Source organism: Tympanuchus pallidicinctus, unplaced genomic scaffold (assembly GCF_026119805.1).
Source record: "Tympanuchus pallidicinctus isolate F22 unplaced genomic scaffold, pur_lepc_1.0 scaffold5, whole genome shotgun sequence".
Lineage (NCBI taxonomy): Eukaryota > Metazoa > Chordata > Aves > Galliformes > Phasianidae > Tympanuchus > Tympanuchus pallidicinctus.
The window spans coordinates 48001317-48022139 of NW_026294769.1; the positions used below are offsets into that span (position 1 = coordinate 48001317).

The window sequence follows — 20823 nt, forward strand, 5'->3', positions numbered from 1 at the left end:
GCATTCATACTGCGAAGTGAAGAGTCATATTATTCAGGATGCTAGGAAAGATCAGGCCTAATCATGGAAAAGATCAATAAGTTAGTTGTGTATGTTCTGAATTACAAGAAGAGAAGACCAGAACAAAATTTGCCATGCAGAAGCTATTGAAGCAGGATTCCCTTGGCACCAATCTGCAAAAGAATGCAAGTAAAAGCGATGCAAAGAAAGTTGCTCTCTTCACTTTGCTTGAGTGTGAAGAGGTACAGGGAAGAGCACAGTATTATGCCTTTGTTTATCTTCCTTCCTTTTCACTTTCCCAAGCTGTGCTTTATTATTTATAGTCTCCTTGCTTCATCCTGTTGCAGTGGGTAAGGAGTGAAACAGGAACAAAGAGGTGTCAGTTAATTATGGACTCTTCCCACAGAACAAAACAAAACAAAAACCTGCAAACAACAAAACAGAGCAGAGGTAGCTACAGTTCTGCCTTTTTCACTTTATGTATGGGAAGAAAGAGGAATTATACAGTGTATCATGCAGTATATCCATCCTCTCCTACTCAGCTCTGTTTTTGGTACGCCTACTTCTAGGTAGCTGTTAGACTATTTTTCCTTTAAGTTGGAAATATCAATACAGAATATTTTTCTTTTAACTGCTTGCTTTGAGTTTGGGAAAAAAAAATAGGCAGTATTGTTCCTTCTTTGATCACCTGCTCCAGTGTTTCTTTAGAAACAGTGTAGAAAAACGTGATGATGTTGAAAAGGATTTTAAGTCATTCCTATTTTCACTGAACTTGGCTACTTATGTTTATTGCCTATTTATTTTGATTTGTTTGGACTGTATTGAGTTTACATTGAATCTTAACAGTTGTTCTGGATGGTACTGTCTGGTCCTGGGCAATCTGCTGCAGGTGTTACTGCTTGAGTAGGGCCTCCACAGGTGGCCTTCACCAGATGGCCTCCACAGATCTGTTTCAACCTCAGCTGTACTGTTCTATGGTAGCTAGGTGGCTGCCTGGTGCTAAGCTTTTTATGAAAGGATAAAGATACAATCCCTTATACTTAAGAAAATACTTGTTAATCCTCTGTTGTCTGATTCACTTACTTTAGTCAGGGCTTTGAAAGTCTTCTCTAGGCTATCAGGGCTTCCATAATTGCTTGATTCATTGATTTTTTTTTTTTTAATTTTATGTTTATACTTTCTGTTTGGTCCTAACATGGTTTGACCACAGATGTTTTTTAAATTTTTTTTAAATTTCTGAGTTTCCATCTCTTAAGGTGTAGTTTATGTTTGAGAATTCTGTCAGTAGTGGAGTTTATGTAAAAATAAACAATTGGTGTTGCCATGTGAGATTCCCATGCCATCACTTCTGCGATGGATTTCTATGTTTTTCTTGTAGTCTTTCACTCTCTTTTTCAGGTCACTATTCATAGTTTTCCAACCATTAAGCGTTTGAACTATTCGAGATTTTCTTCTTTTAAAGGGATAAAAAGAGATAACTGTAATCCAGATCTGCTGTGTTTGGAGTAGTAACATGTAATCTCAGTCTTACTTTGGATTGTATGTGTCTGTGATCTTGAAGGGCAGTGACTGTTGCATTTCTTTGTTTTCTTTAATGCACTTATAAAAACACATGGGAACATGCTAATTTAAACTGCTGTGATGGTGCCCACGTCTTCTGAATTTGATATTTACATGGCTTAGAATAATGTACTCTGAGGAATTAAACATCTGTATCTCTAGATGCTAAGATATCTACTGGAAACTGAACTATAACAATTTACTGTCCAGGGGCAGTACATTTTAAGGACTATATTATTAACACTCAGGTGAAGGATTTTGTAGTACTTTAAATACTTACACAACATGAAATATTGACTATATATTATGTATATGTTATTATTTATTTTAAATGATCCTTTTTTAAGAATTGCAGTTGATACATCTCAATTCTTTTAAAATGACAGGAGGAAAGAGAATTTATTGTCTTTAGCTATTTGTATGGGAAAGTTATTGATGTTCTTTCTTATCTTGAACAAACAGAACTGTACTTATCATTCGTTGTTTAGCCTCTCCTGCACTTTCTGCCAGATAAGTTCCAAACCATTTCCTTCCACCTGTTTTGCTACCTTCCATGCTGAATAGCATCTCTCAGATTATTCCTGTTTTCACATGAATTATCTCTGATCTTCAACTGCTCTTCTCATTCTTATCATCAAGCAAGAAACATCATTGCACAGTAATCTTTTCCCCAGTAATGTGTATTTCATTTTCAAAACCAAAAGACCTTAACTTTCTCTGGGATTTGAGCTGGTCTTTAAAGGACTTGAAAACACTTTTTATAACACTTGTTTAAAACACATTACTAACGTTATGCTTTTGTTTTTTTAAGATTACATACAATGTCCGTATTGTCAGAGGAGATTTAATGAAAATGCAGCTGACAGGCACATCAATTTCTGTAAGGAACAAGCAGCACGAATTACCAATAAGGGGAAACTGGCAGCTGATACCAAAGGGAAGGTTCCTACTCGAACACAGGTGAACTACAATATTTTTCTGAAATTGTACTTTGCTTTTGGTATCAAATCAAGCTTGTTAAATATTTTGTGTTGCGCTTAAATTGAATTGTTTTCTTCTGTAATTTTATTATTTTATGCACTATAATATTATTAAATTAGACACTAAGCATGGGAGAAGTTTTTGTTTATGAAAGTTGCAATCGGAAATTGGTAAATGAAATAGTAGCAGCTGCAAAACTGAAAGCTATCAAATATTATTAAGACTTGTGAAAATGACCAATAAAGATAGCAGAAGGAAGTATAAATGCAGTGTTTGCAAACAAAGCTTCGTTTCTTTTGTGCCTTCTGAATCCACTTCAAAACTGTTCCTTAAGTAGGCAAATAAAGGTACAGCATTGTTATATTTGGCTAAATAGAGGCTTAGAAAATTCAGGCAAATCAGGCCAAGGACTGCAGTTGTTAACTTGCGGATTAACAAGTGAAGGATTGAAGTGTGATTCTTCATTGCGTGGTGAACCAAATGAAGAAGTTTTTTGGTGATTTTTTTTTTTGTTTGTTTGGTTGGTTTTTTTTGGAGGCTGTGAAGAGTAAACAGACACATGTACAAGGCTGCAGGCTAGTAGGAACCTTTTGTCTAAGTCAGGTACCAACAAGCTATTTGCTAGTACTCAGTTTGTTTTCCCATAGTGCCTGAAATAACTAGCTGTCTTATTGCATAGATAGTTAGACTTCATTGCTTAAATTTCTAGGCTGTATTTTGTTACAGTACAAGCCTGCTGCAGTTAAGAAGATGCCTTCTGCAGTGTCAACACCACCGTCATCATCATCACGTCTACCGCAGCCAAGTGGTGTTAGCAAAGCAGTTGTAGGTATGAAATGAATGTTAGCAATTTTACATTTCTTTTCTGAATACTATTTTTCGGGCTATGTAGTAGAAGTAGTAAAAAAGCTGGAAGGATTTCTAAAGCATTGCCAAGTGATTTAAACTGAAGGAGTAAAAACTTCATGGGAGGAGATCAGTGTTACAAGAGTGGATAAGATGGTTTCTGTCTTTCATGATAGAATTAATATTTTAGTTGCCTGATGTTTTTTCTGATTGCATAAATGATAGCTTTGTACTTCATTGTTCAAATCTACACCGTTCCTTGGAGATGCTGGGGAGATGGGGAGAACATAGATTGGAAATGACAGGTTGTTCCCTCTTCAGCAAGACCCTAAAAGCATGTAGAAATCTTGTGTTTTGTATATCAGGTCAAATTGGAGATTCTCTAAAAAATTAAACTTGTAAAAGCAGTTCATGAAATAAATGCATAATTTTGCTTAATACTGATCTTTCATATTAGCTATTTCTTTTGCTTCATTCTGCAACTAACTTGTATGCTAAATGTGATCGTGAATTGGTGAAAATACACGGTCAAGCCATGTATGTTATAATTATACAGACTACTCTTACTGTGATTTCAGTTATTGATAGGATTCTGTTTGAACATACTTTGATATTCTAGACTTTATTTCTGAAGAAATTGAGATCCGATTTTTTATCAGAGTAGAAAATGTTCTCAATTGGATATATGCTATAAACTTTTGGAAGCTCACCTGGTTATTTTTTTTCCTAGTATCTTTGTATTTGTTAATACTTTCATACTTCCATAACTATTGTTTTGAATTTTACAATAAATCTATAGTGAAGGATGTTTTTCAAATAGCAAAATCTTATGCTTCATTATATTTCCCTGCTTGCTTTCAACTGTAAGGTTCCTCTTCAAGCAAAGCATTGTCTTCAGCTGGATCCAGTGGCAGCAAAATTCAGTCGTTATCACCAGCTCATAAAAACTCATTGGGAATGGTGAATCCACAAGCAGGGTAAGTTCTCATTTAATGTTGTCATTAATGGCTTTTTTCATATTTATTTCTGCTAGTTCTAGAAGAGGCTTTGGGCTGTTCTTTGTTGTTCTTTTTGTTGTCCTTTTTTCTGCAAGCTTCAAAATGCAGTGCTTGGAATTCATCTTTTATTTATAAACAAAATAAATGTTTAAGGGACATTGGAGGAGGTGAAGATGCATTTTCTAATGTTAAAATAATAGCAAAGGATGTGAAGTGACAAAACTGCATAAAAAAGATTTCATAGTTTCAGAATATGCAGAAGCAGTTGGAACTGTACTGGTTTTCTTTGTAAAATTGAAAAGATTTTAATAAGAGAAAATACCAAGCATAACTTCTGGAATTTTGTGAAAATAAAATAAAGACACTTCTGCCATGGATCACAAGGCAATTGTGACAAAATTTCTCTCACAACAGAATGGCACCTCTCCTCCTCTCTTCTTTGTAAAATAGATGAGACAACACATGAAGGCAGTAGAATCCTGTGATCTACAACAGTAACAAGAAATGGTAGATAGATATTATTAGTGTTTCCTGAAAGTGTCTATTTTGCTTAAGTCTGTTACTAGTGTTTGGTAAGGGGATATTCAGTGCAAGCTCTATAAAAGAAGAAATGTATAGGGGGAACTGAAGATAAGTGCTAGAACAGCATCACAGAATGGTTGAGGTTGGCTGGAACCTCTGGAGCTGTCTGTCCAACCCCTGCTCATGCAGGGACACCCAGAGCAGCCTGCCCATGCCTGCATACAGGTGGTTTTTGAAGATCTCCAAGAAGAAGAAATAGAGAGGTTGGAAGCCTTTGAAATCAGAAGGAATCTTAGTATTAGATGAAGAAATTCATTGTAACTGGAAATGGGAAAGGAAAAGGATTGTTATTTTGCCATGCACTGTGAAGACCTTAGCTTTTCTTTCTTTGCCTTGCATCAGACTTCTGCTTTTCTGTTCCTGCTGCTCTCTTTTCCTGTGTCTTTCCTTCAGAACTGTAAGATTTCATTAAAGTGATACAAGTCATTGTGAGAACAAGTGGCTACAGAAAATCATCAGGCTATGGATATTGTAGATAACTATGATTTGGTCAGACATAACTCTTCAGAGGCAACAAATGAGTAGAGTATGAGAGGAAAGAAAAAGCTCATGTTGTGTATTTCAGGCAAATGAAATAAGTTGAATGTGAGTAGAAGGAAATTATTTTCAATGGAAGAAAGGGGAAACAGGGTTGGGCATGATGAGAAGTGAACGTTACTGCTGGTGGACAGGTGGGCAAGCATGTTAAGCCATGATCATTGTGTGTATGGTAGGGAATGGTGATATAAGGAAGAAAGAATAGGTGGAAATACTGGTTGCAGAAGGCCATCAAGAGTAGCTAAACTGCAGGAGGGAAATAATGGAATTCAAAACAATGTACAGCGAGAATCAGATGGCTGAACTGCAGAAGTTGAATTAACACTCGAAGTAGGTCTGCAAAGACCTGCAAAACAAGTCAGCTGAGATAAGTCGAAGGCATGTTCCTGACTCCAGTGGTCAATCACAGATATTTGGGAAAGATTCTTTCCTACTGACAGTTTCCAATTGCAGTCTATTAGTTTGTGAGTAGATGCAGGTTTTGATCTTCCCTTCTTAACAAGACAGTTTTGTTGAATTTTAGCAGTCAGTTGCTCACTGAACTTAGTACTTATTTTTGTCAAGATTGGAGGAAGAATTGTGATGTGACCAGATCAAACAGTAATGTATGGAGAGGTGTTAGCACATGTTCTCTGTTTTCACATGCTGTTGCCTGTAAATAGATGACTTCTTTTTGGCATCGCTCTCAGATAATGTTCTCTGCAGGGAGGTGGTGAATATTAGCTTGGCTCATAATGTCACTTAGTTGCCTGTACAATTGTACCTTTTTTTTTTTTTTTTTAAAAGAGTGTGAATGTGATGATGTGATGAATGCTTCTGCCTGCAGTCCTTCTTACTTCCCTATTGTGTGAAAGAACAGCAACAACAAAAACAAATAACTTCTATCCCATTCTTGCCTTTGCCAAGCAATCCTTGTGTTTCATTGGTGGTCATACTAACTGGTCTTCTCGAGAAGTCAACTTACTGAGTATCTTTTCTAAGCATTCTAATTGAGAACTTTTCTATTGTGTGTGTTGTACTTCTGAGAGCAAGTTTGTCAGGAATTATGTTGAAGCAAAGAGACACAGGAGTAGTTACAACATGGAAAAAGCTAATTAAAGCTAAAGCTAAGTGATGCCTCACTTTGGTCACTACTGGAAAATTTTGGCCTTAATCTACCCTCAGCTGTAGTATTTGGGAGGAAGTGTATACATTTGAAATGTGTAGGGCTCTATTGAAATACCTACAGACTTCTATCAGAGTAAAGAACAAGACATTAACAGTCAACACAATGAAGTCAGAGTAAAAATGATTAACATTGTACTGAAACCAATTTTAGGCATTGGAGTGTCAAACAATTAAAGCTTTAGCTAATATCAGCTTAAAATATTTTATATCTTATAAAAGCTGCTCTTCCTTCTGAGTTGTTATTGAACTGATTTACTGAGTACATTGTGCACATATATTGTTTTAAGTGCAGTCATTCAAATGTTAAGAATGTTAGTTTTCTAACATTGGTTGGTTTGTTGTTTTTCTTTATTTTTTATTTTTTGTAATTGCTCAGGAGCTTTTTTTGTTGTTTTGGTTGAATTCCAGTCTTGCTGTAGGAAAAGACCTCCTGAAGTGTTATTCACACCCTAAGACAAACAGTAATTTTGAGTGGGTTTTTTTTTTTTTTTGTATTCATAAAGTGAGGTCTTGCATTTTTGCTTAGGTTGTTTTAATTCCAGATTTCACAGAGGTTTTAAGGCTGGATAGAATTACAATTATAATGTGTTGTGTCAAGGATGAATTAAGTGGATATTAGAGAGGGGCAATTTAATCCAACACTGACTCTTCCTCTTCAAGGTACCTGTTCACTGTGATGGTTATGTGAAGGGACAAGAAACTGGAATCTTTGGCTAATTAAACGACTAGAAGGGATTAAAATGCACGGGAATGCAGTTTCCCTGTTGCTCTCTAGATGGCACTCTTGAACTGCTGTCAGAAGCCGTTCTGAGAGGCGAATAAAGCTGTTGGTGCACTTCTGTTACAAGTGAAGGCTAGAACAGTGTCTCAGGTGTTTCGTTATGTACAGGAAAAAGTTATGTAACTTCATTTCATATGAAGCTCAACTCCAATATTGTAGTATGTATTTTTATTTTATCAGAACAGAAATGCAACCAAACTATATAAATTACATTATTTTAACATTTTGATATAATATTTCTATTCTTTTACTCCCCATGTAGAGGGCCACAGTTAAAGCATCAACAAAATAAGCTCAATTTAGCTTTATTCAGACTGATTTTGTGCATGTGGGTCTGAGTGTGTCAGCAGAGCTTGGCTGTGAGAGTTTTCTTTTTCTACCTTAACAGAATAAAAGCACAACTATTTATAAATGTGAATGGAAATGTGGTTTAAGGGCATCATTTTTGAGTACTAGAGAAGCAAGTGAGAATGCAAGAGTAGTGTGTGACCATGTACTGCTTCACAAGGAAGACCTCCGTTTACTTGAAAAATTCTACGTAAATTTGTAGTTGGGTTTACATTTTGATGTGAGATGTTAAAACCCAAACTTTGATACATCTTTCATAAGAACACAAAGTTTAACACTTGTCTTGCATTTCTTGAGGGGTAGGGCAGTTCTCAAGCTGCCAGAAATAATAACTTCAGGAGAGAAAATTGGGTAGGTTCTTCCTATTCTACTGCTAAGCAAGCAGCCAGATTCCACCCACACAAACTTTGTTTCGCACGGCAGAACTTAACTCTTTGTGGCCAATCACCTTTTGCATATACAGATTAATTTCTCATCTCTGCATATTTCATGTATGAACATTAATATTTTTTCACTGTAGCTTGGAAAATTGTTTTTCAGTAGGGCAAACGTGCCCTTAGAGATTTCTCTCATTTTCTATGTGAAATTTACAATATACCTCACAAATGTGTTTACCATACTGTAACTGTAACCTTTAAAAACAATCTCCTTAAACAGGACTCTAAGACAGCACAGTTCAGTGAAATCAAGGCTAATAAGTCATCTTGGTGGTCAAAGATTCTTTTGATTGCACTTTTATTCATTAGTACCTGAAAGGGCTCAGCATGTTTTGGGTTGTTTTTTTTTTTGTTTGTTTGTTTTTGTTTTTTGTCTGTTGAAAGATATTGCAATGCTTCAGTTTGGCAATCATGACTGCTGAAAGGAAACACCTCAGTATTTTATATTGCAGATGCCCAGAGTTCACCTATCATGTTTTGAAAGTTCAAAAGAGAGCTAAGGAAATCACAACAGGTTGCAGTATGTGTCATGCAGTGTCAAAAACCTCAGTCTTGCTTCTCGTTTTTGGGAAATATGTCTTTGACCAAGCAGGAATTGATTGAATGTTTCCTGCGTTGATTAGCTTGAGCTGGAACATCTGTTGGGAGGAGGAGTGGGAAGAAGAACTCAAGGGAAACTCATCTGATAGCCTGCATTGAGAGCTAAATTGTCAGACTAATATCTCAGTGCTCCCTTCTGATTTCATAATGAATGACTGTCACTTAGCATTGTTCAATTTTTGCTCCCTATGAGGTGATTTCCTTTGATGCTTTACAGATGTAACGTGGATTGAAAGGTTCTCAAGCAAAGAGTCTCAAAATCCAAATTGTCTTTGTAAAATTTATAGGTCCTGTACTTTCTAACATGCTAATACAGAAGAAGAATGAGAAGTTGTGTGATACAAATGCTGGAAGTTCACAAGCTCTTTTTCTACTGTTGTAATTTTTTTTTTTGTGAGGTATTAAAAGCTACATGAAAGCAGTAAGCAGAGAGCTTCCTTGACAGATGTTTAGTTATTTTTCTAGTATTGCAGTTCTTCGAGGTTAGATGACAAGAGTCAGAAAATTTTATTTTAATTTTATTGCATTATTTCTCTCAGTTTGAGAGTGTATTTTTTTTTTCATTGTTACTTACATTCATTTGTTTTCCCTATGACTTCCCAGGAGGGTAGGGAGCTTCAGAAGAGCTTAGCTTCAGCAGCCTAGACATTTTAATCAATTTTGGTTGGCTTGTTTGTGTATAGCTCTTTAATTTCAGAAGGATCAATAAAAATACTCTAAGATTGTCTTAGTTTTTCAGTTAGAGCTATTATTTTTGCTGGCAATAAGAAGAAATGTTTTGTTACATTACTGACATGGGAATGGAGATATAATTGAATTTTGCAAGTTTTACTGTTTTAAGATGATGAAAAAGCAGAATTTTACAGGAAGACATAATTTTTCTGATACAAATCATGATTTCTCAAGAATTAATGTCTCTTTTGATGATGTTGAAGGGAGAGAGGTAGTGTTTTGTGGATTTTTTTTAATAATCTTTTTGGTTCAGAATTGTTATCCCTAATAGTTGGGGAAAAAAATTATTACAAAAGTACTGCCTGTACATAGTGCTACGTACATGCTGTGAGTGGGTGTTCTAATGATTAAAACAAACTAATTCTTCTTTCAGGCTGTCTTCTGGGTTTTTTTCCTCATTTCTTCTCAGATAACCTTCAACACTTTAATTTAAGAAAAAAAATTGCGTGGGGGAAAACAGTTTTTCTTTCCTGCTAATCCTGAAGTCAAAGAGGCTCGTACTTGCATCTTTTACTTTCTAACATCTTAATACAGTTGGCATGAGTTGTTAATAGGAACCTCGTTTTCTGGATGGGGATGAATTTAATGTTATGAAAAAGATTCTTGAGACAAAAAAAGCCCAAATGTGAGTGTATTGTGTAAACTGTGAATATAACTAGCAATAATTTTATCTTTTTTTTTAATAAGCATATGCATTGGAAACTTAATCCAATTATAAGCCTACGAAATTAGCCCCTTTTTAAAGTAAGAACTTCCCTCTGGTTTGCTGGATAAATGTCTTTTTGGTAAATAAGAATTCTTTGGGAATATAGATGTAATTGTAAGTACTTTTTTGCAATAATTGAAACAGCAATTTGACAATCTCCTTATGAGTACCCCTTTATATATTTTAGTAGTAAGATGGACAAGTTAGGCCCACCACTGCGAACTGGAAGAGATGTGCAAAGGTTTTATGACACTGATAGAAAAACAGACAGTACCATCAAAAGACCAAATGAATTGTTGCCTATAAAGAAGTAAGTATCACAAATGAGCTTGATTTATCAGTTATACAGAACTGTTCCTCAAAAGCATTGGAATATTAGAAGTGTGGCCTTGATAGATATCTGCTTCCTAGTACGTTTTCGCTATAAATGTTGTGGGAATATAATTAGTGTATTTATTTCACATCAGGCAAATTGCCTCATGGTAGGAATGGAAAGGGGATGAAAACGTTCTTCAGGTTTGATTTCTTTTGTCACTGATTCTGCACTCAGAGTAATGTGCTCTGTAAAGCTGAGATAAAACTGAAGTGATATGATGCAAAACTTAAGCAAGCATTTAAACCTGTAGAACGGCTGATAGCTTTATAAATGATTGCTTTACATGCTAATACTTTATGGCAAAGGAATTTTATTTTGCTCTTGAAATCAAATATTTCCTTCTTCTTCTATAAGATAGCTGTGATTGTCCAAGAGTGTAGGTAAGGTAAGCTTTATTATGAAAGATTAAAATCAAGGCTGCTTTGGAAGAAATGGTGTTCTATCTTTTAAAAAGGAAATTATTAAAATGTTAACATAATATAATTGAATTTGACATCTTTCAAATTACAGTTGACTGTTTCTTCCTAAATACCTCAAAGCGTATTGCAGAAGAGTAGTTAGTGATGAATTATGTAGCCCATATTTGGAATATAGTGATATACATAGCAGAAACGTATTTAAATCTTGCAATGCTGTTTTAGTGTTGTAACCAAAGCCGAAATATTCTGGCTTAATCCTAAAAATATTTCAACTTTGGTTCCTATTAAGAGGCAAAAGGAGAAAAGGGAGGGGATGCCTCCAAGAGAGGTACAGAGTGTGTGTGTCTGTACGTGTCTTCCTTTGCACACCTAATTAGAGGCATGAATCCTGTGAACTTTTGAAAATTAGGTCAATATAAATTTTATATGCATTCACTAAGACTTATTTTCAGTATCTCAGTAGTTCCTAAGCATGCTTATAGTAGCCTTTGTCTGTAGAGAAGGGACTTCTTTAAAAAAAAATTCTGTAAAGAATTTAGGCATTTACTGTGGTCTTCATACCCTTACTGTTTGAGTTGTACTTACTCAAACGTTCACTGGAATTGTGGCTTAAACCTGTCTTCCTTGCAGGAGGTTATTGAATACATTGCATTCATATGGCACTGGAGAATGTGAATAACTATTAGCCAGTGTTAAATTCCACATACTGATGTAGGTAATTATAGTTTAGGGCAAAGACTCCTGGATTTCAGTGTTCTTGCTGAAAATTATTTATGATTTTGCCCTGAAGTATGAGCTATGGTGGGTGACAGTGATAACTGTCAAGAACATCTGAATACTCCCTGTTTAGGAAGTAAACTTGGTGTTTCAGTCTTATAAAGTAAAATATGACCAAATTGCAAATGCCTAGATAAAAAAAGGCAAGCTTCTCATGCAAATTTGTTTCAGGTTTTGATTTTGCAATCAGTGGTAATTCGACTAGATGTACAACATGAACTGCTTAGGAGCAGAGGTCACCTTCAGTCCTAATTCTTTTGAAACAGAGGCATAATAATAAACATTTGTAAAGGTACGTCTAAATGGTTAAGAATTAAAGATGACACTGACAATCTCATCTGCTGTCAGGCTCCATCAGTACTTCATGTTATACAGCTTAGAACAGGTATTATATGTATGTTGTTTATAATTACATATAGGGAGGCATATGTCTGTAATTATACTAGACAAATGGCAATAATAGCAGAGGTTAGACAGGTTGGAAGAGATCAAGCTGTATGACTGAAGTGGAGATGATGAAGAATCTTTGGCCATGTTGGAAGACATCTGTTTCCATAGATCAGATTGGATCCTGCAGATTCAGATTCAAAACTGGTTATCATATGTATGTTAAATCTGATGCTAATTTTAGTGTCCTGATCTGGGATGCATGAAGCTACAGACAGTGGCAGCCTGCTGCTTCTGCTATTGATTTACTTGTAAAAAGATAGAAATCAGTGCAGTTGCTTATAAGGGCTAGTGTATCAGTCTAAGAATATTTTTGGCCATGTTTTTCAGTACTTTGTTTTTTTGGTGGTTTTTTTTCCTGGTTTCATCAGTAACTTGTGTGTCATACTGGACACCATTTAAGCGATGGTTTTAAGATGCTGAAAATGTGGGGAAAAAAAAAACAAACTGACTTATTAATAGATCAGAAGAATTTGGTTTAAATTATCTGGCATTGCCTAAACACGAACTGGGACCCAGTTCTATTCATTCTTTCCTCTCATCGCTGAACCATGATCCACTGTTTCTATTTCTTCATCTGAATTATTCTTAACACACTCTTCTAGCTTTCAGAGCAAGTGAAAGTCCAGTATGTGTTCCTGCATTACTGAGCTTTACTGAATTTTACTTGCATTTAAGGAAAGGTCTGTCTCCAATGTAAAATGAGATAGAGAAGATAACACATGCTAGTTTTTATGATCTGTACAGTTGTGCATACTTGTGACAGCATAATTTGAATTGGTTAAAACTTTTTTATCCTGAAAGTCTGTATCTCCTGAAAAACTGATATAACTTAGGTGTTAGTTCTGATATAAAATTATGTAGTGATTTTCAATCCACTTTTTTTTTTTTTTTTTTAATGAAATCATGTTTAGAATCTCTTTGCTGAGTAAGAGAGCAGATAGGAAAACTAAAGGAGAAGAAGCTGGTATTCTTCCCAGTGAGCCAGAATCTCTGATAATTCCAATATGCCTGTTGAATGCAGAAGCCATTCCTGTTAAATCTGAATATTCTATCCAAATGTACCTTTACTTGATTCAATCTTAAATTTTGTTCCTGGATTCCATTTTCATGCTTAATCATTTGATCACTTTTCCATTGAATTATTTTAAGTCACTGGTTTTAAACAGAAGGAACTGAAAAGCTCTTCTTAGCCTATATTACTGATATAGAAGAAAAAGTTGCCTGAAATTCAGGAGTTAGTACACTGATACTTACTTGTGTCAGTAAAGTATTTGAAGTTTTTTCTTCATTTACACTTGAAAAAACAAACCAAGAGTATGTTGTCTGTGATTCTAAAAAGAGCAGATAGGCTCATCTGGAAAAAATCATTGTTGAGGTTTTTCTTACTGACCGGTCTCTTGGTGACTAAACTTTATGTGAGATCCTGTTTTAATATTTCTTCATACCCGTGAGCCTGTCCCACTTTAATTTATTCATCAGTGTGCAAGAATGAGAACCAAAAAACTTGGTTGGTCATGTGCAAGATGTCATAGTCACTGAAGCCTTGCAAGGAAGAAATCCTGATGAATAGTAAGTCTCTTGAGCAATGAAGAAAAATTCTGTTCTTGATTACAGATGGAAAAAAGGATGCCCTTTCTTATCTTTCTTTTCCTTTGTGCTGCAGAGATTTTCCAAAGAATTCTGAAGTTTTTACCACTCACTAAAGCAAGCAAAGAGATGTTCAGTGTGTTTAGGATGTGCACTGGAGTTTAGAAATTATATACTGGTGCTGACAAGACCCACCAGTTCATTGTGACCTGCAGTCTGCTGCTTTCTATTTCTCTGAAATCCCTGCCAGTACTATAAAGTGACTTACAATCTGTCAAAGAAGACCTTAGAATATACTAAACAATCAGTAGTGTGGGTTCTGCTTGTATTTTGGTATGATAACAAACAAAATATGTGAACAGGACAGGACTTGTGCCATCACTGAGCTTGCAGTTGCAAGATTAAATTTATGTGCAGTCCAAAGCAAGCAAAGATTTTCTATCTGGTGTTCATAGGAAATAAGCTATTAATGCAGTAAAGCGACAGACGGGTGGATTATTGAATTTTTGTATTTTTGTATGTTTGTAATTTTTGTACGTGGCATAAATATCTATTCTTGTGTGTATATAATTGATCAATATTTTTTTCTGTTTTAGAGGTGCAACAAAAACACGGATGTCAACCCCTCCTAGTGTGGCAAGGACTATGAGCACGGGTGCTCTATCAAACAAAAGAAAAACTAGTAATTCAGACAGTTACTCAAGGTAGCTTTTAGTTTTGTTATTTTATCAGCAATAGAATCTTTACTTAAGAAGAGTACTCATTGCAGAATATATTTTCCTTACTCTAATACATCAGCATTGTCATCTGTTGTCTAAGATGTGCAGGAGATAGTGTTAGAAATGTCAAAAATCTCTTAGGAATAGTTGTACGTTTGGGTGAATGCTCTTTTGAATGACATGTGGCTCAACAGAAGTTAAATGAAAGTTACATGCACAGTACGTAAAGAACTTGTCTGGTGTGTGCCTATTAAAGGGCAAAAAAATATTATTTAGACTTCCTTTTAGTCTTTCTTATTTTGATAAGCCAATTTTTGTAAGTTTCCAAATGGTCTGTTTAACACAAGGACTCAAGAACTTACTTGATCCAGCTTCTAAAAATTTTGGCACTTTTTGTTGCCTTGTATCTGGAGATAAGTAGGGGAATTTCAATAAATTTACAAGGTAAGCATGAAAATAACGGCAATAATTCACTGCAAGGATTTAAATAATTTTGGATCAAAATATACTGAATTGAGTTAGTTGGAGTTCTTTATATCTGTTTTTTCAGGTCTGATGGTAAAACTGGGAATGACACTGCTGGCTACCTATCCTCAGTCAACGGAGGAAGTTCAAAAAGCAATGAAGGAAATTCATCTGTACAGTTACCTAAATTTTGCCATGAATGTGGAACAAGGTATCCAGTGGAATGGGCAAAGTTCTGCTGTGAGTGTGGAATTCGAAGAATGGTTGTGTAAATGCATTCTTAAAATCAAAAAGAAAGGGAGATCCTGAAAGCATCTGCTACGTGCTGCTGCATGGAAAGAGAAAACACTCCAAGTTAGGCTTCATGCTGCAAACATGTTGAAGCATTATAATTTTCTGAGTGCAATCTGCTGGTTACATAGTAATTTATATATAAATATGTATACTGTATATAAAAGTAACAGGTACCTAAAACTGTGCCATTCAAGGAAATACTCTTTAATCTCAGTTGGAAATATTTTAAATTAGGGTAAAAATGTGTTAAGTAACTTAAGTGGTAGAAGTGGTTCAGTGTTACTTTTCTTATATAATTCTATAGAATTTATTTAAGTCACTCACCCATAGGGAAGTAGCCATGAAGAATTTCTGCATCAAAAGTTTCTCTGTGGAGGCATTTCTTTCTTAAGTGATAGTAATTAGATGCTATCTGTGTTGTAAGTGAAAACAACACGAGCAACTCCCTATAAATTCCTTGCTATAAGTGCAAAAACTGGAGTGCATTAACTTCTTCATTGTAATACCCTAACTGAACTTTCCAGTTACTTGCAGGATTTTTTTTAATGATTCAAATAGGAAAAAGTCTGAAAATTCCATTCGCATCTAAGAAAATCGAAAGTTGTGGTTGTTGCTCTGCCCATTTTGTTTTTGAATAAGAACTTGTTAATATTTTATGTATTTATAAGGACAAATGTGATATTTTAATTACTTTTATTCATAAATACTTTTCTTCCTCTCCCTGTGCTCTCCACCATGGCTAGCATATGTAAAAGCTCTTTACTTTTGTCCTTAAGGCTTGCAAAGGTCCTATTTTTCTCTTTCCTTGTCTCCTGAAGGGGACTCTATTGTAACTGTACCTAGAACTGCTGAACTTATTTTTAAAAAACAACCTTCTTATTGTATCCAATACAAAAAGAGTTCCATAAAAATGTATACTATTAGAAAAGTAGAAATTAAGTAGTTACTTAAATTAAGTTTTTTATACTTAATCTTGTGTAAATAGCAGGTTCAGAGTTTGTATGTTTACAGCTCTACATGTGTTTTTTGTGGTGGATTTTCTTCTGTTTTTTTTTCCTCCCCTTCCCAGTTCTTGGTATTCATGGGCTCTGAACAAGTAACCTCATAAAGTTTGTGACAGTCTTCATGCGAGTTCATTGGTATGAAGTGTCAAGACCTGTAAGCTGTTCCTTTTTTGGTGGTTGTTTTGGTTTTTGTTTATTTTTTTAAACAATGCAATCTACTAAAACCATTCACAAGCTGTATCACTTGTGTCTGAACGTAGTGATTTGTTTTGTTAAATTTTTATTTTGAAGTACTGCTACTGTCTTATTGGAAGAACAATCTGGAAGGACTTAATTGTGCCTTTACCACAGTACACTTTTTTTTTTTTTTTTTTGTCAAAAATGGTTACTTTCAGCTCACAAACATTATCAGAAGCAATTTATATAGTTTCTTTTTTAGCTTGTGTAAAATATACTGCAGTGTTGCACCATAGTGTAACTTAATCGTTGAACACATTTTCAAAACATGTGATTAACATCAGTGGCGCCAATTGTGAGTAAACATGAATGAAGAAATTAATCTCCAAATCAGGTTCTATTCTTGGAGGATAAGAGATTTAAGAGGCTTGATGTAGTCATCTTCCAGGCCAGAAACTATTGGTATTTAGAATTACTTCAATGATATGAAATTGTCTTACACTTTGTATAAAAAATTATTTCTAGAAATTATTCTTTTACCTAGTGTAGTCTTGTAAATAGTTGATATAAGCTGGCTACAGAGCATGATAGGTTGGATAACCAGTAATGAGAGACCTGACAAGTTTTAGCCGAATTGTATTCTAGTTAGTTTAGGTCGTAGGATATTTTGGCACGTCCCTATCTGTACTTAGAAAAAATTGGAATCCTGCACAGATAAGTCTGCTTTACAGAACTTCTTCAGGACTTGGGCCTTGCAGGTCTACATTTGATGGAGGTTAGGAGCATCCATCAGAAAAGGTGCAAATCCAAAATAGGTTTGATTGGTTAGTGAATCTATAAAATAATTCCTTTATCTGACTTGATGAATTCCCATTTCTTGTTTCTGCCAGAAGTATGCATTTTACCACTTAATGAAAATACATTCTACAAGGAGAACATTTTTTAAGGAAATAAATATAGTCTAGGTTTTCAAGGACTAGTGACACTGTTGAGAAATATATTGACGTTTTCTCCTTTGAATTGCAAGTGGTACATTTTACATTTCCTAATTTTAAAATCAATTCATATAGAATAATGATAATTTCTGCCTTTTGAGTTGTGTAACTCTGCTTCCAGAGCTGTGTACAGTAAAGTGAGAGAGACACGGTTTATTTACGATTCTGTGATGTATAGCAGGAGTTAGAAATGGAGTTAACCTGAACCGAAAGGAAAATTTTAGAGATTTCCTGAACTTTTAATTTGGCCTTAAAAGAATGTCTACTGAAGTATAAATGACTATCAATAGTAACAATGAAAATGTAAATGCCTGTGCTGCTTATTATGTTACAGTGAGACTATCAGAAACCTAATATGTATCTACTTTATGAGCTGTTTGTTTTTTTTCACTGAGTGACACGTTTCTGAAGTCTTTGGTGTTGCTGACAGTAGACAGTATTACATGCATGATCAGAACAGATCACTGTAACTTCATCTAAATGCTTGCAAATAGATTAGCTCTACAGAACTGAATATGGAAATGAATCTATTATAGTATTTAAAGAAAAAAAAACCAAAACTGTAAGGGAGATAAGTTAAGACTCTGATCTTCAGGTGTATTGCATCTGCCAAGAAGGATCTGAATTCAGTTTAACAAGACCTAGGTTCACACCCCCTTTGCCCTACTCCTTCCCCTGCTTTTGTGTCTTGGTTCTTCCTGGGAGGAGAAAACATCGGTACATATTCTGAAAGGGCAGAGTTTCTGAATGCATCAAGAATCGAAAGTTTTATAATTGTAAACATAACATATCTAGATGATCTGTGCACCCAGATGCACTGCACTGTTAAGAATAACTTAGCTAGTGTTATCCTCTGGATGACTTGTTGACAGATACTTAACTTAAAAGAATAAATTCCTGAGACTAAATGTGTAAATTTGGGATGATACGATTACTTCATCTGTCTTTTCAGTTGTGTATTTGTGAATGCACATATATATTGTGTAAGAACTCTAGTCTTGCAAGTATAAAAAGTTGTTTCACTGAAGCAGAGTTGATACACAACAATGCTGAACACTACTGGGGGATTGTGAAGCCCCATACAGATAATTGATACACCTGCTATATTCAGGAATTTATTGATGTGATTTTAATGTTACCTGTGTCTATTTCTGAGCCTATAACAGACCTTCTTTTAGCATCTGCCACTGTATGTTCCTGAAGTGCTTGCTAAGACATGAATAAAATTCAACTAATGAAAAAAGAAGGAAATAAAGAAAGGCTAATGGTAAAATCCCATGTAGAGAATGTTGTTGCTGAGGTGCACAGCATGCACAACTAAGCATGTTTGCATTCACATTTTGGTTTTGTATTTTATTTGATTTATAAAGGATGTCTGTGCGACAGAAAGGAGCTGTAAGAACTGAAACTGTACTGATGCAAGTGCAGTGGAATTTTGAAATATACTGGCTTCAGAGGTGAAAGCAGGACAGCGTAAGGCCTAACCTTTATATGATATCACAAGTTTATATTTACGCATGATACTGATTCCAGTTCTGAAAGAAATTGTCTAGGTTGTATCTATTCACAGCAACTTAAATGTATGGTTAGATAGTTATAGATAGTTATATCCTCAGCGTACACCTCTAAAGGAAAGTGTGCAGTAGGAGGCAGAGCAAGCTTTAGCACCCTTTCAGATAGTAACTATGGACATCTAGGCAGAAATTTCCTTACTTGCCAAAGAGGTTTGAACAGCCACCAGCCTCCCTCAGGTGGATTTGAAAAGCTCAACCTGAAGGATTGCATGAGCAGGGAGCTCTCCATGGTGCTCCTGGCACCAATCCTTTCCCTGCAGTGTGCCTGGCTGTGTGTGAGCTCTTCCATGCAGCAGGTAGCAAGGTGCACAGCGTAGTAACTCCAAAATGTCCTTTAAGACCTGAGGTGAACTTCACCCATCGTGGAACTTCTGTCATTTGAGTGAGACTAGATCCTAATTCACAGTTGCAGTTAAGAGTTAGTGTCTGAAATGCGGTGTGTGAGGAGAATGGTTCCGTGATGCATGCTTATCAAGTCTGTCAGGGGGAAGGTATGATTGCAGTAATTGAAATGCTAACAAACATGGCATTTAGCAGTGCACACTGATATAGGCTATGTAATTAGAGTCTAAAATGAAATGGCATTGTCAGTGTCTTATTAAGTTCTCAAGAAGTACTGGTTTTCAACACGTAGCTTTTGTATCTGTGCAATGAACAAAATTTTTTATAAGTTTTCTGAAATCTTGACTAAAAAATGTGTGTTTTGTAAGAGCATTTGTTGCAACAGCATTTCTTTCAGTTTGACAAAGCTATCAGTAATTGTTTGGGTTGAATGACACAGTGGAAATATCGTCTTTGAAGTTGTTTTTGGTGACTGGTGAAAATATTTTCATTGACTTTGAAGAAGCGCAGCTCATTCCAACTTGTGATGGTTGTGTTGCGGAGTAAAACTTTGAGTTACTTTGTTGTGTCACTGAAAAAAATGTTCAGTAAGAGATTGCTGTATTCAGCATTTACTTGGTTGATGCTGTCTTTCAAGCATTCATGATATAAAGGATTAGTCTTGCATATTAGTGGATTTTGTTTTGTTCATTATCTTTTTATTTTTTAATGTATGTTGTTCCAGAATACCCTATTCTGCTTAGCCCCTTTTCGTGTTGGCAGAAAACAGCCCACTTATATTTTCTTTTAAATAATTACTGTTGTTTTTTGTTTTATAAATCATTTTCCTCCAATACAAGCAGCAACTTGTGAGACAGCAAATCAAATACTCGTTTTAATATTGTTGAACAGTGAGCATAAGGTCTAAATGTTGTTTTTCATTGTTCTTGTATTTGAATTTCTGGCAGAATTGCAAATGGATTTGGATCTGTTCTGGTAAATTCTAAGTATTCCATGGCTGTTAGAAAACCTACTTTATATGATTGCTTTAACTCTCTTGGTGTTCATCCTTCATATGATACTTAATATGTATCTTCATAAGTTTATTTATTGATGTTCCATGTTTTTAAGTGTTCATTCGTGTGTTTAATTTTGTCAGCACTGCATTTATTATGTTTGCCTTGCCCTTCAGTGTACTTAATATTTGTTTGTGACCATCCAGTGTTTTGTGGGGTTTTTTTGTTTGTTTTTGCAGAATGCTTAGGTTTGTGTTTTATTTGATATATTATTATTATTTTAGACTTTCAATTCTGTTTTCATCAATAAATGTAAATCACCCCCTGATGCTAATTTGCCACTTGTTAACAATAAAGTGAATATGCCAATAAAA

At 35.1% G+C, this 20823-nt stretch overlaps 1 protein-coding gene across 2 annotated transcripts in view; it reads left to right on the plus strand.

Moving 5' to 3' along the window:
* The window catches only part of ZC2HC1A (zinc finger C2HC-type containing 1A), a 34527-nt gene extending 13704 nt beyond the window's left edge, over nucleotides 1-20823 (plus strand). Inside the window, exons 5-10 of one of the 2 annotated variants that reach the window (XM_052704017.1) lie at nucleotides 2372-2520; nucleotides 3268-3370; nucleotides 4256-4364; nucleotides 10463-10585; nucleotides 14481-14588; nucleotides 15154-20823. In XM_052704017.1, coding sequence (XP_052559977.1) covers nucleotides 2372-2520; nucleotides 3268-3370; nucleotides 4256-4364; nucleotides 10463-10585; nucleotides 14481-14588; nucleotides 15154-15340 — 779 coding nt within the window. In that variant the 3' untranslated portion in view covers nucleotides 15341-20823. The remainder of the gene's footprint in view (nucleotides 1-2371; nucleotides 2521-3267; nucleotides 3371-4255; nucleotides 4365-10462; nucleotides 10586-14480; nucleotides 14589-15153) is intronic. The other variant, XM_052704018.1, reaches the window with a different exon arrangement.